General features: G+C 46.1%; 1 protein-coding gene and 2 long non-coding RNA genes across 3 annotated transcripts in view; 1 reads left to right on the top strand and 2 right to left on the bottom strand.

Annotated features, from left to right (window-relative positions):
• LOC307224471 overlaps positions 1-27,874 on the bottom strand; it is a 560,506-nt gene that overhangs the window by 112,838 nt on the left and 419,794 nt on the right. The window lies entirely within an intron of this gene.
• LOC307224448 lies at positions 438-4,215 on the top strand. The gene is made up of 2 exons (XR_013842532.1): positions 438-2,038; positions 2,418-4,215. It is a non-coding gene; the product is annotated as an uncharacterized lncRNA (long non-coding RNA).
• The window catches only part of ADRA1D (adrenoceptor alpha 1D), a 63,582-nt gene continuing 39,937 nt past the window's right edge, over positions 4,230-27,874 (bottom strand). Inside the window, exon 2 of the mRNA XM_079990946.1 lies at positions 4,230-8,351. Within this exon, the coding sequence (XP_079847072.1) occupies positions 7,777-8,351 (575 nt within the window). The 3' untranslated portion in view covers positions 4,230-7,776. The remainder of the gene's footprint in view (positions 8,352-27,874) is intronic.

Here is a 27,874-nt window from a genome sequence, read left to right on the forward strand (position 1 = left end):
TTGTGATTCTGTTTACTGGTGTTCACCCATGTAAATTAAAAGCAACTTTTTTCCTATATGCTTTTTTTCTATATGCAGGGAGAATTTTAGGTGGGACAGCGTTAAAAAAATGCTAGGATTTTGTTTTTTTTTTTTTATGTAAACTGCTTGGAGATTTTTTTATTATATCAAGCAGTGCAGTGGCGTGAAGTGGGGGGTGCAGGGGGGGCCGGCCGCACCGGGCGCAACATCTGGGGGTTAGGGAAATCCATGGGTTAGGGGGCGCAAATCCATGGGTTAGGGGGCGCAAATTACTTGCCTTGCCCCGGGTGCTGATAACCCACGCTACGCCACTGAAGCAGTGCATTTGTTTGCAAAGAACTTTAAAAATATGGCCCTGCCACTTGCAATCTGATGGAACTGTCCAGAGCTGCAAAGAGTGATTGGGCCCTGTAATGAAATGTCATTAGCATTCTGATAACTCTTTGGGCTTCCCTTGATATTTCTGAAGCTGTTTTGTATGAAGAGTTTGCTTTGCATTTCAAGGGCAACTCAATAGGCTCTTCTGGGAACTGATAAAGGGGAACACGTCACGTCTTAAACAATGCACTTTTTTTTTTTTTTTAGGCAGAGTTGTGCGTGTATTTGGTACAAATAAACAAAATAATAATAATGTGCATTCTGGTTTTGCAAAGGTATACATAAATCAATCCAGCAGAGTTTGCATCAAATGACAGGAAGGAAAAACCCACTCTGGCTAATAAATACACTTGCAGATTGTTAAAAGGGAGAGAGAAAAGAGGAACGAGACATGAAATATCCAAAGATTCATTAAAGGAAATGTACACCTATGTACACATCTGTAAACAATAAAATAGAAAGATTATAAAACATCAGTCCAGCATTACAGTGGATGAAGCTTTCTTCCTTCTTCCGTATCACTGGTGAGATTTTTGCTGATGTATGGAATTCAGTCAACTGTGCTGAGCAGACGAGGGAAATCTGGGGATCAGATAGATCTGACATACACAATCCATATGTTACATCCATTGTCCAACATAGGGCTCTGCATTTGGTCGTTGCTGCTGCTGCTGTTTTCCTTCCTGCTGCAGAAGAGGCAAGCCTTCTGAACAACGAAACAGAGGCTTGCCTCTTCAGCGGTGGGAATTTTCCGCAGCAAAAGGACCAAGAGCAACGCTGGTCGTGTGCATGGCTCTGTCCTACGTCTGCATGACCCTTCTTTGGACCACTCACTGAATATGCATTCACAGATTCATGTGCTTATGCATCTATCCCTGGATTCATGGGCAGATTCTTTTTATTGTTAAAGTGGACTAGAGTGGATTTTCTCAGAAGGTCTGGGCATGTGATCCCTTCAACGCCCTGCCAGACTGAGGTTCGCTACAGCCACTTTGCAATATTATTATTTTTTCTGGATGCAGGCCAATGTGATCTGGATACTTCATTTCCCCTTTTTTTTGAGTATTCACAAACTTGGCTTAACACACCAGCATTTTACGAGAAGTTGACCAGACACGTAAATAACAAGCAAGCAGAAACAGTTCTATTTATTAGTCCTAACCTGGGCACTGACTCTTGTGATCTCCCATTCGTAGGTAATCCACGTGATCCTGTTGAGGCCGTAATGACTGCATATATGTTTGGTCACTCGAGGCAATGGAAATGTTTGGTTGCAAACACAATCCAAGGGTGGGGTTGAGGACTTGGAAGGGACCACAAAGGCCATCTATTCCAGCCCCCTGAAATGCAGGAATCTTTCTCGCTCAATGTGGGGGATCTTTAGGGAAACCTGGTTCTGAACCTACAAAATATCTGGACGCGTGCAGATACTTTGCTCCTACTTTCCGTGGGAAGGAATGCCGGCTAGTGATGAACCTTCTCGTATAAGAGACTGCAGAGCAACTAGCAAGAGAGCATTTTCACAGACTCCACAGCATCGGAAGCCACCTTGAGGCCATCCAACCTGACCTCAAGATGTGGGTATACTATTTCTGCCTGCCAAAACACCTCAAGTAAAGGAGAGCCCCCATGCCCCAAGGTAGTCTAAGTAAAGGTAAAGGTACCCCTGCCCGTACGAGCCAGTCTTGACAGACTCTAGGGTCGTGCGCTCATCTCACTCTAGAGGCTGGGAGCCAGCGCTGTCCGCAGACACTTCCGGGTCACGTGGCCAGCGTGACGAAGCTGCTCTGGCGAACCGGCACCAGAGCAGCACACGGAAACGCCGTTTACCTTCCCGCTATAAAGCGGTACCTATATATCTACTTGCACTTAAGGGTGCTTTCGAACTGCTAGGTGGACAGGAGCTGGGACCAAAAGACAGGAGCTCACCCTGCCGCGGGTATTCGAACCGCCGTCCATGTGATCGGCAAGTCCTAGGCGCTGAGGTTTTACCCACAGTGCCACCCGCGTCCCGCAAGGTAGTCTACCACACTGCAAAACCTTACCATCAGGATGTCTCCCAAAGTTTAATCAAAATCTGCTCACCTGCCATTTCTAACATTAGGCTCCTGTCTTGCACTCTGGGGCAAGAGAGATGCCCAACAGCATATCAGCATATCTGCATGGCAGCCCTTCAGATGTTTGGAGACAGCTGTTCTGCCTCCCCTTCCCCATCTTCCCTATCTCCAGGCTAAACTTTCCCATCTCTTTCTACTGGACCTTATAGGACTTTATTTACCATTCTGGCTCTCCTCCTCTGGACATGCAGCGGCGTGGAATAGAGAATTAGAATGTGCTACACAAGCTAAACAATGGAAAATTGCTTTCGGATCTATGCAGAATGTTTCCCTCGATCCGAAATTGAGACTGAGCCAGCAAAAATGGATGTTTGGAGTGTATTGGGCTCCACAATTTCTTTATAAGAAGTATTGTCTGATACAGAAAGATGCTGGAGTTGTGATACGGAAAATGCCACCAGATATACTCCTTTTGGGTCTGAAGTTGCTGTCCGTATCAATTTTGTACTGGCAGAACCTTTGATATTTGCAGATGTTCGTGTACTTTTCAATCATATTCCTGTAGTATGTATCAGGACAACTAAAGTGGATTTTCTGAGCTGCTACGGTCACTTAATGACCTTAACATTGTGCCTGAAAGAATAAATACCCACCATCTATTAAGCAACTGTCTGAGGACCTCACCACACCCTGGCTAAATTTGAAAACATATTTTCTATGAACTCCAGTTTTGGGTGGATACCAATTTGGGCCTCTGGAGGGCTTACATCAACTTGTATGCATGTTTATTTTCAGTTGGATTTTAATTGCATTTTTAATATGAGCTGACCAGGTTTTATATCTTTATGTTTATTTTGTTTTATTTCCCTTTCGTCGTCGGGGGTTGGACTAGATGATCTGTTGGGTCCCTTCCAACGCTACAATTCTGCACCTAGGATTGGACACAGTTCTCCAGATACAAGATACTTTATATCATCTCTCTTTTACACTTTCTGTGCTTAAAACAGAGTGGCATCTAAGTACAGGTGTGGCAACAGATGGCAGGGTGGGATTCCGTTAACAAATTGTAAGTGTTTCATGGGGGCTTAGCAAAGCTGCAAACAGTTCGTTGTTACTAGAAAAGAACTGCTTCCCCAATTGTGTATGCATTGCAATCACAGCAGTCAGTGCTCCAGGAGAGAGCATATGTTTAGTATTCCTGTTAAGAACCTGATTTATCTTCTCCACTCACTGTGCAACATCCGCCATATATATATCGCTGCCTAGGAAAGCTTGAGTCACAGCAAAGCCCATCTTACAGCAGCTTTTCATGTCATGGGAAAAGAATGGTTGCCTGCAAAAGCTTCGCAGGAAGCTCTCGTAGTAGAGAGTAAACCAGGAAGCACTGCCCTCACAGCACCCAGTAATTGCCCTCAGTTGCCCTCGGGCATGTCCTCACGCAGCCAAATACCATTGGCTATATAGCAGCGTGACATCATCATGCTCACAGCATGGTATCTTTGGGCAGGAATGACTAAATGTCCGGTAACTTCCAATTTTTTAAAATACATCTTTCCAACCGACCAAAATGTCTATCTTTAGTTTGGTGGGGGGGAAAAAAAGCAAAACTAGAGAATATTCATTGCATCCTGACTATTACCTCAATGTTTGTGAAGCATCATGCGCAGAAATCTGTGCATTGCATGGATGCTGTCCGTTTTGATCCCAAATCAACAGAAATCCACAGATTTTAGTAGTACTCCACATTAACTGGTTTTTTTTTTTTAAAAAAAATAAAATTCTACATTCAAGCCTTCCCACTGACCTCAAGTGGAATTTTGACTCTGCGCCAACGGGGTTTTGATGGCCAGTCAAAGTTGTTTCCTTATGAAAACAACTACAGGCGGCGTTCAATGGCTATGATGCTATTTTCAGCGCTTGGGTTTGATTCACAGTTGCTATGGGCCCTGATTTGCTGGCTGCCACCCAGGTCCAAATAAAAAATGAAAGGGGTGGGGGGGGGGAGGAATCAATCCAAGATGTCCTATTGGGAATTTTGCCAGTGATTTAAGAAATCTGGGGGTTCAGAGGGTCTACATGCAGTCGCCGGTTCTTTCCAAGCATTAATTTTGGCAAATGTTATCTCAGAAACACACGCAGACCAGATGGAGTTGTGTCAGCTCAATCAGGGCCAGTTTTTGCCTGACATTATTGGCTGCCTTGGGGGAAATATTTTGACAAACACCAGAATGGCCGCCTGAAATTCATCCAGTCGGCGTGTGCTGTGACAGCACAGAGAAAAGGGAATAGAAAAATGTACACACAGCCCTTTCTCGCTGTCCCACCATACACCTCCAGTTCCTTCCTTCCTTCCTTCCTTCCTTCCTTCCTTCCTTCCTTCCTTCCTTCCTTCCTTCCCTTTTCTCACTGTAAAATCACAGTTGCTACCCTTGAAACGCAACTGTAAACCTCAGTTTAGAGGTTAAATCAAGCTGGAAACCTTTGCAAGTCCTACCAGTTTTTCCTTCTTTGGTCAATGCTTCTGTTTTGTGCAAATCTAAACACTCTCAGAATTCTGGGTGCTGGGCATGAACTTGTGCTTCCACTGAATCTGTGCTTTCATTCTTGCTTCAGGTTTCTAGTCCTTATGACCACAAAGATTCACTTGAAAGCATGCTGACAATGAGAGGCGCCAAGCTGGCTAAATAAGATTTCTGGCAGTGGGGTGGGGTGGGGATTGCTTTCCACGCATGAGCATATGCAGAGTGATTTCCCCTCACCGTTGAGTGACCGTCATCAACTCATAGTCATTTGGCCTCCATACAATCAGACAATCATAGCAATGTGGACTCATGTGGAAGGCTGGTTGTCTGCCACACCCAGTCATTGTGGCAAAGTGAATTTTATCACATTCCCCTAACCAAATTGGAAATACTGGGTAGTTTGCAAATTGTGGGATTGCAAATTGTGGGAAGGTGGTTAAATTCTCCTTGCCGTGTGAATGAGTCCACTGGTGAAGCTGACAATCTCTCCAAACGGATTAAGGAGACCTGGTCTCTATCCTAGGTTTTTTTTAAAAAAAGGTCCCTGTTGTAATACAGTGGTATCTCTGGTTACGAACTTAATTTGTTCCGGAGGTCCGTTCTTAACCTGAAACTATTCTTAACCTGAGGTACTACTTTAGCTAATGGGGCCTCCCACTGCCACCGCACCGCCGGAGCACGATTTCTGTTCTAATCCTGAGGTAAAGTTCTTAACCTGAGGTACTACTTCCGGGTTAGCGGAGTCTGTAACCTGAAGTGTTTGTAACCGAAGGTGTTTATAAGCCAAGGTACCACTGCACTGACTTGACCTCACTTCATAGCTAAGTTACATTTGATCTGCTTTTAGGATTTCTGCTGTTTTCGGCATTTCTTTTAAATCTAAAGAACATCAGATTTGGGTTCTTCAAAACTCCAATTAGAAAGCAAGCTTCTAGACCACTTTGTTGCAGGAATAAATTTTGAAAATGGGGACATCTCCTGTTCTCTAAACCAGGGGTGGACAACCTTTTTCATACAGAGGGCTGCCTTCCCAGTTGGGTAGCTTTCTGAGGGCTGCACGCTGGCAGTGGGCAGAGTCAGAGGCAGATATGGGCGGAGCAATGAATGCAAATGCTACCTTTGTACAGTAGGCATGTTTCCGCACATTCGCACACACACACATTGCTCTCCATTTTCCATCCAGAGAAGCAAAAGGCATCGTCAGAATTCAAGGGCACACTTGAGCCAAGCAGAAACACTCGGGATGCAAAGCAGGGACAGTGAGGGGTGTGGCCTGAGGAGAGGGCGTGGCCAGGAGAGTGTTCCAAGGGCCTGATAGGGAGGCCTTGGGGGCCGCATTTGTGTCCCTCAGAAAGTTGCACTCCAAGCAGATATTCCCTCCGTCTTGCTTTCTCCCTCGAAACAACAATGACATATAAGAGATAGTCTGTGTTAAGACTCTGTTCCTCCTCCCCTCTGGATCAAGGGGTGGAGCTTCTGTGAGCTCTCTGATTGGCTACCCTCTTTCCCCCTCTTGCCTGAGGTCACAAGCCCTTACCTCTCCTGCTTCCATGTTATGTACTGAGTTGAATAGGATCCAAAATGCAGCAGTCTGATTGGTCCTAGAACAATAGGATTCAGAATGCAGCAGTCTGATTGGCCCTAGAACAATAGGATTCAGAATGCAGCAGTCCAATTGGTCCTAGAACAATAGGATCCAGAATGCAGCAGTCTGATTGGTCCACAGGAGCCACCCAATCCAGCTCCAGGTGGAAGTGAATCCGCAGCCTGATTGGCCTACAGGTGAATCCCGGAATTAGCCAATCACATTGGGCCCATTGTGTAAATAATGTATATAAAGCAGACATCCTGGGGGAACTTCCATTGCTCCTCACCACTATGAGCTGAATAAAGAGCATGAAATCCACTCTCGACTCTGAGTATATTTCACTCCACATGGCCCAAAATTGCAGTTTTCTGCAACCAAGAGCTCAGAATAAAGAGTAACAGCTGGGCAATTTTATGTAAAAACACCCCAAACCCGTCTATTGACTTGTGCCATTAATTTATGCATTTCGGGGTTTCTAGGCAAATACTTGGGGTTTCCCTGGTGCCAAGTATTGGGGGGGGGGGCACAGATTAAAAAGGGTTTCCCAACCCTACCAAGACCACCCCCTTGCCTATAAGAGAAACAGATACTTCTCACTGCTCTGTCTCCTGTGCTGACAACCACTTCTTCCATGGACTACCCTAACACTCACGGGAGTCCTTTGAGCTGGACCTGCCCATGTAGACCTCGAAGGGTCCCATCCAGATCCATGGTGGATTTGACCGCAATATTCTGAGCACCAGTACAAAATGGGGCACCCCACGCCTGGGCTTAAAATCGGGCATTTGCCAACCACCTTTCATTCTGGTGGACTTTGCCTGGTGGAAGGAACGGGTGGCAACTTCTCCCCTCACTGATTCCAAGTTTGATGACAGCTGAGGGAAAGGACCGGGTTCAAATTAAACAGTTTATAATCTGCCTTATCCTGAGTCAGACACAACTGAATCAGTATAGCCTACACGGCCAGGCAGAGGCTCTCCAAGGTATCTGGCGGAGGAGACATTTTCTTCCTCAGTTTTTGCTACCTGAGACCCTTCTTGGACAGGAGATGGCCTGGGACAGAGCATGGGGCCTTTTGTACTCAAAGCTCGGGCTCCCGCACTCGGCTCCCACTTGAGTCTACCTGCCCCCTTTTTGACAGCCAACCACCGCACGAGAGACACCGACAAAAGAAAACAGAGCCCCAAAGGGCAGAGATCCCTGCTGGCAACTAAATATCCGTCTCCTTAAGCCCGCAGGACTCGGAGTCCGTCAAATCGTCATACATGTGGTACTCAACGCACTCCATGAACTCATTGGGGATCCCAATGGAGACCGACTCCACCTCCGTCTTGTATGAGGCCACGCTGCCCCCTTTGAGGGAGCTGCCCCGGATTTTCTGCGAGAGGCTGTTCATTTTTTCCTTCAGCTGGGTGGAGGGCTTTTGGAAAGGGGAAAAGAGTCTCCACCTCTTGAAGTTCAGAGTCCTCCGTTTGCTGGCTCTTTCCAAGCTGCCCGAGTTCAACATGAAGGAGCCGTTGAGTGTGGAGATCCTGGACCTGGGCTCCCTCTCGGAGTCTTGGCCCGACCCGTTCATGGAGGCCCCTCGCCAGTGGTTGTCGTAGACCCTCCAAATGGGCCTCCTCCTCCTCCGGCACTGGCACTTGAGTAGGCGGGTGAAAGCCCTCTTGAACTCTTTGCTCGAGCAAGGGTAGATGATGGGGTTGACGCAGCTGTTGAAGTAGCCCAACCAGAAGATGACTTTGAAGAGCATCCCTGAGGGCTTCAGGGAAGGGAAGAAGGAACCTGGGCGGGAGATGAGAGAGAAAACAAGGCAAGAACATAAGAATGGCTTTTGCAGTGTCAGACCACGGACCTTAGCATTATAGAATCTTTTTTTCGTTTAATTTTTAATTATGCTTTTCAGATATATACTTTTCACTGACTTTGCAATCATTTTGACATTTTTTTAATTGATACACCAAAAAACAAAACAAATACAAACGAAAATATTGATAAACACAATATTAATTACAAAACAATAAAGCAAAATAGAAATGATCTTTAGGCATTTTGACATTTTAAAACTTGACTTCCTTCCCCCTCTTTCTGTGGTTCCTTAAATTTATTTTTAATATCTTCTGGATTACCTAAATTAACTTACTCATTTACTTATCTTCTTTAAATATATAATCTTATGTAAAGGTAAAGGGACCCCTGACCATTGGGCCCAGTCGCGGACGACTCTGGGGTTGTGGTGCTCATCTCGCTTTACTGGCTGAGGGAGCCGATGTTTGTCCACAGACAGTTTTTCGGTCATGTGGCCAGCATGATTAAGCCACTTCTGGAGAACCAAAGCAGTGCACAGAAACGCCGTTTACCTTCCCGCCAGAGCGGTACCTATTTATCTACTTGTACTTTGACATGCTTTCGAACTGCTAGGTTGGCAGGAATAATCTTACGTAGCTGCAGGTTATTACAGTAATCCTGTCAGTGTTTTTATCTGTGTACAATTTATCTGTAAATATTCAATAAGCCATTTCCATTCTTTTATAAAAAGTTTGTTCTCTTGATTTCTTATTCTTCTGGTAAGTTTCGCTATTTCTGCATATTCTATAAGTTTTTGTATCCATTCTTCCTTTGCTAAGATGCCTTCTTTCCATTTTTGGAGAAGTAACATTCTTGCCACTATAGTCGCACACATGAATAAATTTCTATACGGTTTAGGTAGTTCTATCCCTCTTAGCATCACAGAATCTTAGAATTATACAATTGTAGAATTGTAGAGTCGGAAGGGACCCCAATATTTAGATTCCCCAATGCTGGAATCTAAATATCCCTTCTAAACATCTGAAGGCAGCCCTGTGTAGGGATGTTTTTAATGTTTGATGTTTTATTGTGTTTTTAGTATTTTGTTGGGAGCCGCCCTGAGTGGCAACCCAATCAGATGGGCATAATAATAATAATAATAATAATAATAATAATAATAATAATTTATTATTTATACCCCACCCATCTGGCTAGGTTTCCCCAGCCACTCTGGGCGGCTTCCAACAAAATATTAAAATACAATAGTCTGTTAAGCATTAAAAGCTTCCCTTAACATTATTATTCCCTATTATAATTATGATTACTACATCCATCCAACAGTCATGTCTGAAGGGTAATTGCTGACCCTGCAGAGCCAGAACAGTTCATGCAGAAGTGGAAGGTTTCACCTGACTCAGGAAAACCCAAAGTTTACAGAAGGATCACATGGCATCCCTTTGCAGACTGCACATGCTCAGTGACTATGGAGTGCTGACTGTTGGGGAGGGGGGTGCTGGAAAATGGAAGCGTGTCTGAAGAAAATGGAATATCTTGCAAGAGGGCATGGCTGGGTGGCTAGGACCCTAAACTAGAGCGATCCATGCTGCAGCAAAATCTGTTTCACCTGTCACTGTGCGAGAGCACCTGGTCTGGTCTTCTGGGGGCCCATGGCCAAACAGTGTGCTGCATGGTTCAGAAAGGGTTTGAACCCTCTCCCCTACACAACAAACACTGAATCTAACTTATTGCAACCCTCAAAACTTATTTACACTGTTGAATTCATTTTAACGCTGCCATCCAGGGATGCAGAGACCGAAATCTCCAGGCCCTGATTCACGTCAGGGATGTCAAACCAGGGCCTGATTTTTTTCACCTGACCCAGAGTCTAAAGGGGATCTAATAAATTACAGGGCAACCCTAAGCATCCCTACTCAGAGGTAAGTCCCACTTGGGTTCATAGAACTGTTGGACAGGATGCCCAGGGTTCAACCCCATGCAAAATTTCAGTGGGGTTTACTTCGGAATAAGCGAGATTAGGATTGCAGCCTAAATTTGTTGACTCTAGACTGGCGTCTCCAAACCTCATGGATCAAATCTATGCTTCCAGGTGCCATAAGAAAGTTGCAGAGATAGCGCAGGATAGTGCACACCCCGGAAATGATCTCTTTCAGCTTCTGCCTTCTGGAAGAAGGTACAGGGTTATAAAGACTAGGACTAGCTGCCTGAGAAACAGTTTCTATCCAAATGTGATTTTGGTTTTAAACGCATTGTAAGGTAGTCTCTATGGGAACATATTGTATTTAATTATGGGGTATCAGAGTTTTTAGGGGGCTAACCAGGATGGGATAGCTGGGATAGCAGGCTTGTTGGTTTTTGAATGTCTGATGTAGATTTTTCAATTTCGTTGTTCTGTATGGGACAATGACAATAAAGATTCGTATCGTATTGTATCGTATCAGTACACTTTAGCATGGCCCCAGGCTGGGGTAGATGGGGTCTGTAGAGTCACAGAAAACAACAACAACAATTTGTATACCATCCTATACCCGCAGATCTCAGGGCGGTTACAACATAAAATCACAATATAAAAATACAAAATACATGTGAAAAACAAAAAGAAAAAAAGCCAATGTAGAGTTGGAAGGGATGCCAAGGGTCATCTAGTCTAGCCCCCTGAAATGCAGGAAGTCTGACGCATCTGGAGGGCACTAGGTTGGGGAAGCCTGGTCTAGGTTATTACTGGGAATGGATTGTGTCTGGGTGTTCGTGTGTCAACCCAGCCTCGGCCGAAACCTCAAGGCGAGATTCTTTTCCCCAAAGCGATAATGAGCGCTCGCCCTAATGCCATTATCCATTCCTGGAGTTTTGCCTTCAGAAATAGAAAGCGGAACGGCTGAGAAGCCAGCAGGGCCAGTCCTTTGATTGTGGCATGATGTTCTTGGATAATTGGAAGAGGCTTTCTTGTGCAAGCATCAAATCCTCTCTTGTCTATTAATCCCCATTTGTCCCCATTAATCCCCCATTAACCCTCTCGGAGTTCTGGCACGTGGCGTTTCCCATCTCTGTCCAGCAGATGGCTCTCCTGCACTCTGCCCGGGCTCTGTGGCTATTGCCCAGGGAAGTCTAAGAATAACTCTCTGACTCAGCCTGACTGTTTTTTAATTTTAGATGAATCATGACGCTGCGTGACTGCGGTGTTAATTTGTATTATGGGTAAATAGCATGCGCTTCCAAGGCACTGGTGCTAAACCCCGGTGTCAAAACAGCTCTGAGGGGAGCGCTTGGCATCGCGGGCAAGGAAACATCGGAATCCTGAAAGCGAGAACAGAAAACACCATCTCACAAGACAGCCCCATAGTTTGCTGACTGAAAAAAGGAGCTTCCGGGACCTGTTTGCAGAGGGGAGGAAAAAAAACACCCAGCAACATTGTGGGGCTCCTGAATCTGCGGAGTCTGAACTGTGGGCTTCACTTTCAGAAGCTGCAAGATTGCAGGGCAAGTGATATATTTATTCACAAGAACATAAGTAGACCCTGAATACAGGCTTCAAGCTCTCGTGAGTTGCATTGACAAACCAAACACAGGAAAATGATGTATACAGAGTCAGACCTTTCGGCTCTCCAGCTCAGGGTTGTCTACGTGCCAGAAATGAACAGGATCTGGTGGGTGGGCCAAATCCTTAACTTCCTTACACCTTGCTGGCCAAATGCAAGGTCGATGGGGAAACTCTCTGGCCAAGCATCTGCCATCACAGTGACATCAGGCAACGGTCCTCAGGACTTCAAAGCACCGGTTCAGTAGGCTTGAAGTCACTGAATCACAGAATTGCAGAGTTGGGACCACGAGGATCATCCAGTGCAACCCCCTGCAATGCAGGAATCTTTACGCCCAATGTGGGACTTGAACCCACAACCCTGGGATTGAGAATCTCATGCTCCACCCACTGAGCTATCCCAGGTGATAGGGTGGTGACTTCAAGCCTGCTCCCTTCAGGGATTGTCTAGACAATGTCTAGGCAACACGATGACCATGTACATGCACAATAAACAATCTTTTATAGAATTCCTTCAAACCATAACAAGTCCAAAATGAAATCTTTAGTCTCAAAGTCTCTGAAAATCTTTAAATGAAGCGAGGTACCAGACCTTGTACAATGAAAGACATGCTGTGAAGCTTTGTGTATTCAGCAAATATGATGTTCGACAGTGGAATTTGCTGCCAAGGAGTGTGGTGGAGTCTCCTTCTTTGGAGGTCTTTAAGCAGAGGCTTGACAACCATATGTCAGGAGTGCTCTGATGGTGTTTCCTGCTTGGCAGGGGGTTGGACTCGATGGCCCTTGTGGTCTCTTCCAACTCTATGATTCTATATCATTTACTTGCAGAACTGTCTTCATAACAGAACAAAAACATCACAGATACATCCAAAGATTTTGGTAAAACATATGCTCATCCATGCATGGGCTAAGCATCTTCTTAGAAAGAAGCATCTTCGAGATTCCAAACAGACCCTGGAGCACAGGTCTCTCTCCTTACAGCCTCCATTTTGCCTGTGGCTGGATCTACTCTTTTCAAGAGACTCATTTCCATGTCCTTACTCCCACAGCCACTGCCCTTCCAAGATTGCGAATTTGTGGTTCCATAGTACAATATCTTTGTAAATTCTGGGCTGCATCAATAGGAGTATAGCATCTAGATCAAGGGAAGTAATAGTGCCACTGTATTCTGCTCTGGTCAGACCTCACCTGGAGTACTGTGTCCAGTTCTGGGCACCACAGTTCAAGAAGGACACTGACAAACTGGAACGTGTCCAGAGGAGGGCAACCAAAATGGTCAAAGGCCTGAAAACGATGCCTTATGAGGAACGGCTAAGGGAGCTGGGCATGTTTAGCCTGGAGAAGAGGAGGTTAAGGGGTGATATGATAGCCATGTTCAAATATATAAAAGGATGTCACATAGAGGAGGGAGAAAGGTTGTTTTCTGCTGCTCCAGAGAAGCGGACACGGAGCAATGGTTCCAAACTACAAGAAAGAAGATTCCACCTAAACATTAGGAAGAACTTCCTGACAGTAAGAGCGGTTCGACAGTGGAATTTTCTGCCAAGGAGTGTGGTGGAGTCTCCTTCTTTGGAGGTCTTTAAGCAGAGGCTTGACAACCATATGTCAGGAGTGCTCTGATGGTATTTCCTGCTTGGCAGGGGGTTGGACTCGATGGCCCTTGTGGTCTCTTCCAACTCTATGATTCTATGATTCTATGATTCTATGATTCTATGTCCAACACTGAACAGTGATTTCGGATATAGACTCCTGTTTCGTAGAATTCTTCGTCAGCGTGGTGGGAGGATATAGAATTGCTTCATAAACCCATCTTATTTCGAATGAATGTGTGTAAATGAAAATATCAAATGCTGTGGAACAGTGCTCATGTAATAATGTAGTCACTGCTGCATGATAGAGCCGGGAGCTTCGTGATTTGCTGACTCGCTGATTTTAATTAGCAAATATTAACCAGTAAGGCTGTGAGTAATAGCGCACCCTTGCTTAAAAGTTGCAGCTGTTTTGGAGCTGGTAGGTTGTTTACTGTAACAGGGAATGAAAAAAAAAAAAAGAAAGAAACATTGAAGATGGATGCCCCTTCTAACAAGAGATTTTAGCTTGGAAAGATGTTTAGCCTGGAAAAAAGGGAGTCTGAGAGGAGATTTGAGAGCCATCTTCAAATATCTCAGTGGCATGTTTGCTTTTTCCTGCTCCAGAGGGTAGGACTCGAATCAAGGGCTTCAAGTTGCAAGAAAGGAGATTGTGACTAAAAGTTTGGGGAAAAAATTCTGACAGTAAGAGCTTTTCGGCAGCGGAACAGACTCCCACGAGTAGTGGTGGACTCTCCTTTTCAAGCAGAGGTTGGATGGCCATCTGTCATGTATGATCTGGTTGAGATTGAGACTAGATGGCCACTGGGTCCCTTCCAACTCTAGGATTCTATGATTAGTCTGTGCTGTTTGTTAAATTGTCATGCTATTTCACACATCTCCCCAAAAGAGGAGGTCACGTGTTATGCTCTCTCTCTCTCACTTTTAAACAAAACAGCCGAGCTATTATTCTGGAATCCCAGGCAGGGATGCAGCCAGAATCTTTGAGAGGTTTCTTGTGCCGCAATTGGCAAGCCTGGAGTCCCTTTTGGAAGGGCATTTGTTTATCACCAGACTTGCATTCTGGAGCAGCCTGGAACCGACTCCCAAAATACCTTGGCGATGCTCTTTTTTCGCTCTCCCCCTTCAACTCCCTCCTCAAAAGCCAACCGTTCTGTGAAATAAACACCCCCCCCCCCTTAACCTTCTTCCCTTCCCCCCATTGCCCCTGCGGTGTGGCAAATTTAAGACTGAAAGTTCCTCTGGGCAATGATAATCCCTGTGTTCAAGTCCCACGCTGGGCAAAAGATTCCTGCATTGCAAGGGGTTGAACTAGATGGCCCTTGTTATGTACTGAGTCGAATAGGATCCAAACTGCAGCAGTCTGATTGGTCCTAGAACAATAGGATCCAAAAGGCAGCAGTCTGATTGGTCCTAGAACAATAGGATTCAGAATGCAGCAGTCTGATTGGTCCTAGAACAATGCAGCAGTATGATTGGTTGGCAGGAGCCACCCAATCATGCTCCAGATTGAAGTGAATCCACAACCTGATTGGCTTACAGTAGAATTCCGGAATTAGCCGATCATGTGCAGCCCATTGTGTAAATAATGTATATAAAGCAGATACTTTGAGGGGACATTCATTCATTCCTCCTCACCACTATGAGCTGAATAAAGAGCATGAAATCACTTTGCGACTTTGAGTATATTTCAGCCCTCATAGGCCCTTCCAGCTCTATACTATTTAAAAATAAATACTATTTATACTATATATAAATACTATTTATACTATATATACTATTTATTTTTTATCCTGCAAAGCAGGTCCAACATCCTCAGGCAAGGCCCACCGGCACTGACACCTGTCCCGGGTCTGCGAGCCACCCTTTTGGATTTCCCACAATGCCCCTGAGGTAACACCACTCCAGGGCATTATGGGAAAGGTAAAAATGGTGGCTCACAGCTGATCCCTGCCATCGTCGAGCAAGTCCACAGTTGGGGGCCCACAGATATAAGAGGTGGACCACCAGAGAGCTATTTCCCTGGGAGACATTAAAAAAAAAAATACCAATATTTGTGGAGCGGGGATGGACAGTTGTGGTCTTTATTGATTAAATTACATGCTTTGTGTTATGTACTGAAGTTCTCACCCTGGGTCAGCAGGGGGATACTGTAGATAGTTTTCACACAGGTCCGCATATGCAAATAAGGAACTGAAAGTGACATTCAGTGATTGGATAGTTACAGAAAGTTGTTACTGTTGCTTTGTAATTGAGCTCTATATAAGTAGGTTGGCGGAACCCTTCAGTTCAGTTCTGTTCTGGCCTGTGAATAAACAAGAGCTGTCTGAAGAATCGTTGTGTCGTCTGATATGTTTACCCACAACTTAACACTTTGGGCTGTACCGGTCCACCCCGATTTCCCAATCAGCAGTGGTTTATTCCAGCAGGAGAGTAGCTTGATTCTACATGGCTTCCTTTGCCCCTTTGGTGGGGAGAAAGGGCCTGTAAGAAGCATTTGGAAAATAGACAAGCCGGCCAGATTTTCTAGACCTCGGCTCGGAAGGAGGGAAGAGATAGAGGCTATGATATATGCAATTCATCCTCAGGCCGATAGCAGCAACTGTGCTTATCCACAACATTCATTTTCATTTGGGTGTTCCTGCTTTATGGAGGGCATTCCTCTGTTCAAGAGGAATTCCTCTGTACAGCCTTGTCAAAGACCAGAGAGTTCAGGGACCTGAGAAGAGGTGCTCACCAAGACTTTAACACCTGGGCAGCATACCGGTTGCACTTCGACTTCAATTTCAGCAACTGTTTCTAACTCTTTTGCCTCTGTGCATATAAATTGGGGCATGCAACTACGATGCAAATGTGTCCCCAATATAGCCCCCTCTCTCTCCCTTTTTGGTACCTGCTTAAATGGCACCTGCACCAGAGTTAGGAACGCAGGCAGCCGCCTGAGTTTGACACAGAAAAGATTGATGGGTGCACAGCTCCAGGGCTCTCTGCCTGCCTCTGGGGACCCTCCCCAGCCTGCAGCCCTCCCTTGCCCTGCCCTGTGCCCTCCTTGAACTCGTTGGCCTGTCTGGGAAGCAGGAGTGCCATCTGGGCCCCACGACGGAAGGTGTCTGGGGTTGTGGGTGCACGGCCCTGGCACCAGAATTTGTGGGTGACAGGCCTCTTCATGGGAAATTTTGTGGGTGCTTGGGCACCCAAGGCCCCAGGGAGTTGGTACCTATGCTGTGGTGTTGCCTTGAGATGCTTGACTGGGATGTTCCCATGAATGCTGCTTGACTGCATCGAGAGGAAGGTAGGTGTGTCTTTGTGTGTGCATGTGAGGAAAAAGTGGGTTATAAATGCAAAAAATGAATGACGTCTTACTGTCTCCCTTCTTTCCAGTATTAGGAAATGGTCCTATCTTTGTTGTTTGCCTTTTAAGTCTCCCTGGATAGCTAAGTCAGTGAAGTATGAGACTCTTAATGTCAGGGTCCTGGATTTGAGTCCCATGTCGGGCAAAATATCCCTGCATCACAGAGGGTTGAACTAGATGACCCTCGTGGTCTCTTCCAAATCTACGATTCTACAGACCATAAACATAAAATAGTTAGAAGAAGAAGAAGAGTTTGGATTTGATACCCAGCTTTATCACTACCCTAAGGAGTCTCAAAGCAGCTAACAATCTCCTTTTCCCTTCCTCCCCCACAACAAACACTCTGTGAGGTGAGTGAGGCTGAGAGACTTCAGAGAAGTGTGACTAGCCCAGGGGTCAGCAAACTTTTTCAGCAGGGGGCTGGTCCAATGTCCCTCAGACCTTGTGGGGGGGGATGGACTATATATTTTTTTTGGGGGGGGGGAGGGATGAACGAATTCCTATGCCCCCCAAATAACCCAAGATGCATTTTAAATAAAAGGACACATTCTACTCATGTAAAAACACACTGATTCTCGGACCATCCACGGGCCAGATTTAGAAGGCTCGGGCCTTAGTTTGCCAACCCATGGACTAGCCCAAGGTCACCCAGCAGCTGCATATGGAGGAGCGGGGATGCAAACCCGGTTCACCAGATTACGAGTCTACTGAGTTATCCAGATGACTGGAGATTTGAACCCTGCACCTACCACTTGGAGGGAGCCAAGCAAACCTGGAGACCCCAGGGCTTGAGAGTAGCTCACTTGGTAGACCCTCAATTTCAGGGTTGTGGGTTTAAGTCTTACATTGGGCAAAAGATCCATTCATTGCAGGGGGCTGGACTAGAAGACCCTCGTGGCCCCTTCCAACTCTGCAATTCTACAACGATTTTATGGTTTTATGAAACAATGAATGGGGTTCTCTGCTTCAAGTCAAAACTCCCTTTTGGCTTCCTCTACTCTTAGCCACTGGAAGTAACTTACAACGAGTCTTCCTAGCGTTCTGCTCAACGTTCCTGGTACGTGACCAAACTGAGATTGATTCATTCTCTACCTCCCCGACGTGGCTGGAGAAGGAAGTTTGGTTGTGCAGGGACGTGTGTTCGCCTCGCTGTCCGTGAATCGGGCTGCTGGCTGATGAATTACTAGCGTGTGACGAAATGCACCGATCGGCTTCCCAGCTGAACACCGCAGGCTTAGAGATGCAAGCAGCTATTCTTGGCTCCATTCATCCCTGGGGCCACGTTCATCCTTAAAGCAACCCCCAGCTCCCATCCACGGCAGTAAATGAATTTGCGCCGGAGGAGAAATTGGCCCTTCTCCTGCGTAGGCCCAAGAGAGCCGTTAAGCTCTTCCGCAGATTAAAATGTCTTTTGGCAAAACAGGGGCCGGTGATATTTATTATCTGCTAAGTGAGATGAGCTGAACGGCCTGGTCACATACAGGACAGTCGCATGCTGGTCGCGAGGGGCTTACGAGGTGGATGAGCAGGGGCTCAGTCAAGCTCTCTGGGGCTTGTGGTTTGGTTTGGCCCCAGCATAACCTCGCCAGCCCCTGTCCTTCAGAGACATCCGCCCCTTGCAATATGAAATGCAAAGCACAGCTCAGGAGTAGAGCATTTGATAATAGAATCGCAGAATCATAGAATTGTAGAGTTGGAAGGGACCCCAAAGGTCCTCTATTCTAACCCCCTACAATGCAGGAATCTCAGCAAGAACATCCCTCAAAGATGGCTATCCAACATCTGTTTAAAAACCTCCAGGGAATGGGAGTCCACAACCTTCCGAGGGAACCTGTTCCACTGTTGAACAGCTCTTACTGTCAGGAAGACCTTCCTGATGTTTAGTCTTAACCTCCTTTCTTGAGGGCACAAGATATAGGTCATAATATAATGTTTGAAGATTGGGAAAGATGGTGGAAAACGGATTTAAAATTTGCAGACTGCTCTTTGTTGAAAGAAAACTACATGAAAATGATGTATAGATTGTAGACCTACATTGGCTCCCAGTACGTTTCCGAGCACAATTCAAAGTGCTGGTGTTGACCTTGAAAGCCCTAAACGGCCTCGGCCCAGTATATCTGAAGGAGCGTCTCCACCCCCATCGTTCTGCCCGGACACTGAGGTCCAGCGCCGAGGGCCTTCTGGCGGTTCCCTCATTGCGAGAAGCAAAGCTACAGGGAACCAGGCAGAGGGCCTTCTCGGTAGTGGCGCCCACCCTGTGGAACGCCCTTCCAGCAGATGTCAAAGCGATAAATAACTACCTGACATTCAGAAGACATCTTAAGGCAGCCCTGTTCAGGGATGTTTTTAATCTGTGATATTTTAATGTATTTTTGGTTTTTATGGAAGCCGCCCAGAGTGGCTGGGGAAACCCAGCCAGATGGGCGGGGTACAAATAATAAATTATTATTATTATTATATATAACACCAGTGCAGATAGGAAGAATGTATAAAACTGGTTTAAATATATGTTGGAAATGCAAGGAAAAAGAAGGGACTTTTTACCATATGTGGTAGGATTGTAGTAAAGTTTAAAAAATTCTGGGAAATGATATACAATGAGGTGAAGAAGCTGTTCCAGTTAACATTTGTAAAAAAGCCTGAAGCATTTTTGTTATGGATTGTAGGAAAAGACCTGCCAAGGAAATTGAAAAACATTTTCATGTATGCGACAACGACGGCAAGAGTCTTAATGGATGGAAGAACGAAGAAATCCTGACAAAAGAACTGTGGCAAGGGAAACTGATGGACTACGCGGAATTGGCGGAATTGACACATAAACTGTGTGATAAGGACAACTGTGACTTTAAAGAAGAATGGGAACCTTTTACAAAGTACTTAAAGAAACAACAAACTGAATTGGACTCCCTGGCAGGTTTTGAATAAACATACACAAATTTATTATTGGTAACATATAGATAAATTAAGGATCTTTACAATTTTATAATATGCAGAGAATAACATGTGCTGAAAAACCAGAGAGAGAAGCCGAGGGTAGTCTGGGTTGGGTTGGTGTTTTTCTTTTTTGGGGAGGGGGAGGGAAAAATGGGGGGGGGGAGAATGAGAATGATATGTTTTTTGATAAATTGTTATGTTGAAATTCCTAATAAAAAATTAAAAAAGAAGAGAAAAGAAAAACCTTCTTTCTTGTAACTTGAAGCCATTGGTTAGAATCCTACTCTGCAGAGCAGGAGAAAACAATCTGGAGGAAACCTGAATTGTTTGCTCTGACTGAGCACTATGGCTCAGCCAGCAGAGCATGAGACTCTTAATCTCAGATTCCTGCATTGCAGGGGGTTCGACTAGATAACCCTCGTGGTCCCTTGCAGCTCTACGATTCTGTGATTCTAAAGAGCATTTGAAGGCAGCTGGAGGAAAGGAAGTGTGGGTGATCCCTGAGCTGGCATGCACAAACGATCCAGCCCAGCTGAAATGCCACAGAGACCAAACTTTATGACAGCGTCAGCATGCGCGTACGTGTGAGCATGGATGATGCATATAGAAGCATCTTCAGCAAGCAGACTCCTTTCCCCCTCTCAGTCAGCTTCAGTCTCGGCCTGGCTTGCCACATCTTGGAGGTCATGAGACTTTCCTTGTTTTGTTTAGACTGACTCTAAGCTGCCCGTGATTGATGCCTCTCCTTTTAGTTAATTGCGTTTCTGCTCTTGATGCTTTTATTGTGACATTTTATGGCTGGCTTTCTTTCTTATTTTTTTTTTATAAAAAAGAATGATTACGTTCTGCTTTTATGCCTTCTGCTTTGAGTCTCCAGAATGGCAGCATAAAAACAAAATTAGAAAAATGAAAAAGCATGGTGGTGAAGTTCCCTCCTTGCCGTGTGTTGGGTCTGAGAAACAGGTTTTCTTCCCCTCTTTTCCCCACCTGTTTCCAGCAAATTGCAATTGCAAAACCAGGTGGTGCTTATCAAAGGTTGGGTACTGCCAGCTGCCACCCCTCATAGCAAGAGCATGTCAGGACTTGACCTTCAGACCTTGCTGCTGTTACATGATCCATGTTCCCTACATTTCAGCCAAGAAGGCTGAGCAGGTTGTGGAGCGAAGGTGTCAGGATTCGAGGTGCCAAGAGTTACTCAGAGACCCTATTCCCCCTCCAGGGAATTTCCTTCATATGTGGTGGGATTGTTGTTTGTTGTTGTTGTTTAGTTGTTTAGTCGTGTTGTTTAGTTGTTGTTTAGTTGTTTAGTCTTGTCTAAAGTAATAGTGCCACTGTATTCTGCTCTGGTCAAACCTCACCTGGAGTACTGTGTCCAGTTCTGGGCACCACAGTTCAAGAAGGACACTGACAAACTGGAACGTGTCCAGAGGAGGGCAACCAAAATGGTCAAAGGCCTGGAAACGATGCCTTATGAGGAACGGCTAAAGGAGCTGGGCATGTTTAGCCTGGAGAAGAGGAGGTTAAGGGGTGATATGATAGCAATGTTCAACTATATAAAAGGATGTCACATAGAGGAGGGAGAAAGGTTGTTTTCTGCTACTCCAGAGAAGCGGACATGGAGCAATGGATCCAAACTACAAGAAAGAAGATTCCACCTAAACATTAGGAAGAACTTCCTGACAGTAAGAGCTGTTCGACAGTGGAATTTGCTGCCAAGGAGTGTGGTGGAGTCTCCTTCTTTGGAGGTCTTTAAGCAAAGGCTTGACAACCATATGTCAGGAGTGCTCTGATGGTGTTTCCTGCTTGGCAGGGGGTTGGACTCGATGGCCCTTGTGGTCTCTTCCAACTCTATGATTCTATGATTCTATGAACTACTCTTAACCCCGTGGACCAGAGCACGCCAGGCACTCCTGTCTTCCACTGCCTCCCACAGTTTGGTCAAACTCATGTTTGTAGCTTCGAGAACACTGTCCAACCATCTCGTCCTCTGTCGTCCCCTTCTCCTTGTGTCCTCAATCTTTCCCAACATCAGGGTCTTTCCCAGGGAGTCTTCTCTTCTCATGAGGTGGCCAAAGTCTTGGAGCCTCAGCTTCAGGATCTGTCCTTCCAGTGAGCACTCAGGGCTGATTTCCTTCAGAATGAATACATTTGATCTCCTTGTAGTCCATGAGACTCTCAAGAGTCTCCTCCAACACCATAATTCAAAAGCATCAATTCTTCGGCGATCAGCCTTCTTTATGGTCCAGCTCTCACTTCCATATATCACTACTGGGAAAACCATGGCTTTAACTGTATGGACCTTTGTTGGCAAGGTGATGTCTCTGCTTTTTAAGATGCTGTCTAGGTTTTCATTGCTGGTGGACTTGTGCCAAGGTCAAAGCCTTCTGGGATATAATGTATAATGAATTAAAAAAAGGTTTTTAAATATTATTTCAACAAAAAGCCAGAGGCATTTTTGATAGGTTTAATTGGAGAATTTTTTTTTTAAAAAAGAAGATGTAAATATGTTTATGTATGCCACAACGGCTGCAAGGATACTTCTGGCTCAGAAATGGAAACAGCAGGAACTTCCTACATTGGAAGAATGGCAAACAAAGATGGTGGAATACGTAGAGTTGGCAAAGCTGTCGGGGAAGATCTGGAATCGGCGCGACAAAATGTTTCAGAAGGACTGGATCAAATTTATATTTTACACAGAAGAAAATTGTAAACATTTGAAAACGTTTGTAGGTTGGAGTTGAAATGTTTTGTAATGTGAAAATAAGGAGCTGTTTTACATATAATGAGGTGAAATGTTAAAAGAAGATAGAAGGTAAGAAAGTGGTTATAGAAATGCTAAGAATTTGAAGTAGCACCATGGTGCTTTAAATGTATAATGCAGATGTTTGCTTCATGCTCTGATGGCATGGTATGAATAATGGTGATTTTAGCACAGCGCCGAAGTGACCATGATAATATGGGAGCTTGGAGCCGAATCTTCCTCTCATTTTTTTTTTTTTTGCAGCCAAGTCAGATCTGCAAAATTCAAGAAACTTGGTGCAGGCCAGGGGTTAACCTCCAAGTTCACATTCTTAGAAAACCAGAGGGAGGGGAGGAACTTGGAAGCTGGAAAAACAAACACAGAATAGTCTTGGGAGAGGTTCGGCCATCACGGAACTATTTTTCCAAGTCTCCAAGTGAAGAGATTGAGCATCCGTTGCATTTGCCCTTTTATGAGTTGTCTGGATGGATGATTTGCCATCAGTTTTTCCAGGGTCACCTTTTGCTCTTTAGCAGGAAGTGTTTTTCTATATCCCCAGCGAAAAGAGAAGCTTGCGGGGGAAACTGCACACTCTCTGGTTCGATTAATATGAATCAATCGGTTTTGACACAGACTAATCCGGCATGTGCCCTCTCTCAATCAGCATGCAAACCGAAGCACGGCTGGCTATCCTTTGAAACTGACAATTCCCCACTGCTGCGATGATGCAGTTCTCCAACCCTAAACGGCGAGAAAGATGCCCATGTTCGTGAAAATAATGCACAGAACTCTACCAAGGGGAGAAGGAATGGCTTGCAAAACTGGGTGTATGAAGCAAACTTGTGTGTTATTTTTGATTTGCTGGACCCTGAGACCCCTGGGTATAGGGTGGTATATAAATTCAATAAATAAAAATAAAATAAAATAAAAGTAATACAGTAGCAGCAGCAACAAAAACCCACTGTTTCAAAGCAGCAAAAAGTAAAAGCACAGGTAGATATGGCAACTCCATTTCTCAGGGAACATTTTGTGTCTCCTGAAGCCCCTCCTCTTTCAACCCCAAAATATTTGCAGAATTCAGCAAAACCCTGATAAAGCTGTGAGCAGAGCCTTGCCAGATCAGACCAAGGGTACATTGAATTCATATTTTCAGCAGCGTTCAGCCAAATTTCTCCGGGAAGAATGAACATAAGGAAGAGCCCTGGAATTTTGTTGTTTAGTCGTTTAGCTGTGTCCGACTCTTCGTGACCCCATGGACCAGAGCACATCAGGCACTCCTGTCTTCCACTGCCTCCAGCATTTTGGTCAAACTCATGCTGGTAGCTTCGAGAACACTGTCCAACCATCTCATGCTCTGTCATTCCCTTCTCCTTGTGCCCTCAATCTTTCCCAACATCAGGGTCTTTTCCAGGGAGTCTTCTCTTCTCATGAGGTGGCCAAAGTACTGGAGCCTCAGCTTCAGGATCTGTCCTTCCAGTGAGCACTCAGGGCTGATTTCCTTCAGAATGGAGAGGTTTGATCTTCTTGCAGTCCATGGGACTCTCAAGAGTCTCCTCCAGCACCAGAATTCAAAAGCATCAATTCTTCAGCGATCAGCCTTCTTTATGGTCCAGCTCTCACTTCCGTACATCACTACTGGGAAAACCATAGCTTTAACTATACGGACCTTTGTTGGCAAGGTGATGTCTCTGCTTTTTAAGATGCTGTCTAGGTTTGTCATTGCTTTTCTCCCAAGAAGCAGGTGTCTTTTAATTTCGTGGCTGCTGTCACCATCTGCAGTGATCATGGAGCCCAAGAAAGTAAAATGTCTCACTTCCTCCATTTCTTCCCCTTCTGTTTGCCAGGAAGTGATAGGACCAGTGGCCATGATCTTCGTTTTTTTGATGTTGAGCTTCAGACCATATTTTGCGCTCTCCTCTTTCAATCTCATTAAAAGGTTCTTTAATTCCTCCTCACTTTCTGCCATCAATGTTGTGTCATCTGCATATCGGAGGTTGTTGATATTTCTTCCTGCAATCTTAATTCCGGCTAGGGATTCGAGGATAAAAGCCCATTTGGTCCAGCAGCCTGTTCTCATAGCAACCAACCAGCTGCCTATGGGAAGCCCTCATAGCACAACAGCGTCCTCCCCTGGGGAACAAATGCCTTAGTCTATGCGCCAAGATGGTCAAGGGTCTGGAAACCAAGCCTTATGAGGAACGGTTGAGGGAGTTGAGTATGTTCAGCCAGGGAAAGAGAGGAATGAGAGGAGATAGGATAATCATCTTCAGATATCTAAAGGGAAGGAAGATGGAGCTTAGGGTCCCGTCCACTCTACAGTGCTATGATTCTCTGGCCCCTGGGATGTCTTAAGGTGGCAGAATCAAAAGCCTTTCTACACTGATATTTCTGTCTGTTTCATTGATCTGACTTATGACATTCTGCTTATTCCCATTTTATTTCCGTTCTGAGTTGTTGCAAGTGGCTTTGGAGGCCGGAGACCATGCCAGAGGCAGTGCATTCATTGCTGGTCAGTAGATTCCTCCAAATCTCCAGTTGCTGGAAACTGCAGATGGAAAGAGGGTTGTTGCTCTCAGTTCTGCTTGCAGGGCATCTGCTGGACCACAGTTGTGAGAGCAGGACATTGGACGAGAGGCAGCGTTGGCCGGATGCTACAGGTTTCGTCTTACTCCCCCAAGGAACCAGTGTGATGGCCTGGGACTTGGGCGCGGACTCGGAACCAGAGGAGTCTCAGTCTGCACTGGATCCTTTGCCTCAGGTGGCATCTGAAACTGGTCTGGGGCCTGATTCTGAAGAGCCCCAGTCTGCACAGGTTCCCCTGCAACAAGCCCCCAGCTGGGCCGAGTCAGGGGCCTGAGCCTGCCCTGGCTCCAGATGCGGGGATTACCTTGTTGCCTCCAGCTGGTCCATCGCTTACAGCTGCTCCACTACCGGTTGGGTCAGGAGAGGCTGAGGCGGCCTCTGTGTCTAGTAACCCACCGACGTCTCTCAAGCTGCAGAGACTCAGGTCGGAGAGAAGTAGAGACCTGAGAACTCACAGGAGGAGTGCTCGCCTTTGGGTGAGACAGGGAGGTGAATAGCTGGGGGATCAGGACCAGCCGTTACCCCATCAGAGATAAAAGGCTGCTGGACCCCGCCCCAGGTTGCAGGAGCAACGTTGCTGTTTGCCTGAACCTGCCTGAGACCCTGTGCCTGACCTTGCCTGGTTTCCTGCCTGGTGTCCTGCCTTGGCCCTGTCGGACTGACTCCTTGCAGAACCCTTGGATTCGGGACCGGACCTGGACCGTGTTGCTTGGGTTACCCCCGGGCCCAGCACAACCGCAACCAGCCAACCCACTAAGGAAGTCTGAGAAGGAGTGGACCAAGGACAGGAGAAGACAAGCCTTCCTCTTCCAGATCCACGAAGCAAAAACAGAAGCCCCCCAAAAGAGGGAGCCATGTGGCCAGAGGGTGGAGTTCTTTGCAGCTCCCAGCTGAGACAGCTCCCACACTGTCCCTTTTCAGGCTTGGCTGGGGCGCTTGCCAAAAAGAACACACTTGACTTGCCAAGTCCCCAGCTTTTCGCCAGCTGATTCCGTGTGAAAAAATGCACATAATTTCCCATAATTTTTGATGACAGGGCGGGAGGGGGAGGGGCCATCTCCTTCTCTCCATGTCCTTGGTTGCTCTTCCTTCCCACCTAGAGAACCCAGGCCGGTGAACTAGTTTCCTTGGAAGTGTCCCGTGGAAAGATCTGAGCTAAGATGTTTAGCAGCTTGAGAAGGGCTGCTCCATTTTTGTTTCATTGGTGGGGAGGGGAGAAAGTGTGGGGAGGGGTAAAACCAGGACGCCGTGAATGGTCCTGCTGGCTACCTTCTGCCAAGGGGGAGACAGAACGGGCTTTGTTTTCAAACTTCTATGAGACGGATCTCTGCTTTCGTACACAATGAACAACTTCCTCTGGGATTGTTTGGCCATGTCTCCCTTTGTCTCCCTCTCGTTTGGCGCCTCCTTGTTTCATGTGATGCTCTTTGATGCATTTGCAACCTTGGCCCAGACCAGTGCCAAACTCAGCCAGCAAGTTGGCTGGGCCAGTAAAGGAGGTCAGCTCTGAGGAGCAGAGAACATGCTTTGCAGTCAACAAGGACTCAGGCTTTATTGCTGGAACCTCCGGTTCAAAGCAGGGCTAGGGAAGACATGGGCCTGAGACCTGGAAGAGGGTCTCCAAGGCGGTGCCCGTGAGCATCAGTGTGGCCCCTCAGTAGCTCCCAGGGCATTCACAAAAGTCACCAGTGTGATGCAGCAGCAAAGAAGCAAAGAAGCAAGCAAAGAAGCAAAGAAGCAAACAGCTAATGCAATTCTAGGCTGCTTCAACAGAAGTCTAGTGTCCAGATCAAGGGAAATAATAGTACCACTCTATTCAGCCTCGATCAGACCACATCTGGAACAATGTGTCCAATTCTGGGTACCACAATTTAAGAAGGATGCTAACAAGCTGGAACGTGTGCAGAGGAAGGCAACCAGGATGATCAAGAGTCTGGAGATGAAGCCTTATGAGGAACTATTGAAGTAGCTGGGTATGTTTAGCCTGGAAAAGGGGAGACTGAGAGCAGATATGATGGCCATCTTCAAATATCTCAAGGGCTGCCACATGGAAGATGGAGCAAGCTTGCTTTCTCCTGCTCTGGGGGGGTAGGACCTGAACTGATGGATTCAAGTTACCAGAAAGGAGATTCAGGTTAAACATTAGGAAGAATTTCCTGAGGACAAGACCTTTTCAGCATTTAAAGGGTGTGACTTCCCCCAAAGCATCCTGGGAACTGCAGTTTGCCCCTCGCCAAACTACAGCTCCCAGAAAACTGCAGTTCCCACAATTCTTTGGGGGCAGTTGGCTGCTTTAAAAGTATGGTATGTACACAGTCTGAGTTTCTAGCCTAAGTTTGTCCTAAAAGGACAGGTTGTTGGAGACAGGGGTAGCAGCTGGTAAATGTAGGTCTAAAAAAATAGGGAGATGACCTGCCCCCCCCAATAATGTATCCACCATCACCTCTTGAGCACCAGGACTTATCACTGCTACAAAACTTTGCTTAAAAGTCCTGTCCCGTTGACCCTCGGGGACCAATAATGGCATTTTTGGAAGCTGCTCAGTTGCTCAGGCTGGAGGAATCCGGGCTGAGTCCCTACAGGGAACACTCTGTTCCCTGTTGCAGCCAAGGGAAGCTGTGTATCTTTCTTGAGATACCTCTCCCAGTGACCCCTTGCGCAGTCACCACTGCCGCCGCCACTATCAGCTCATTCCTGGCTGGCTCCCCGATGTGTGCTCTCCATGAGCATGGGAAGAGGGCCAAGACACACACGTCTTGCCTGCAGCTC

Source organism: Podarcis cretensis (assembly GCF_951804945.1).
Source record: "Podarcis cretensis genome assembly, chromosome: 9".
In the NCBI taxonomy this organism is placed as follows: domain Eukaryota; kingdom Metazoa; phylum Chordata; class Lepidosauria; order Squamata; family Lacertidae; genus Podarcis; species Podarcis cretensis.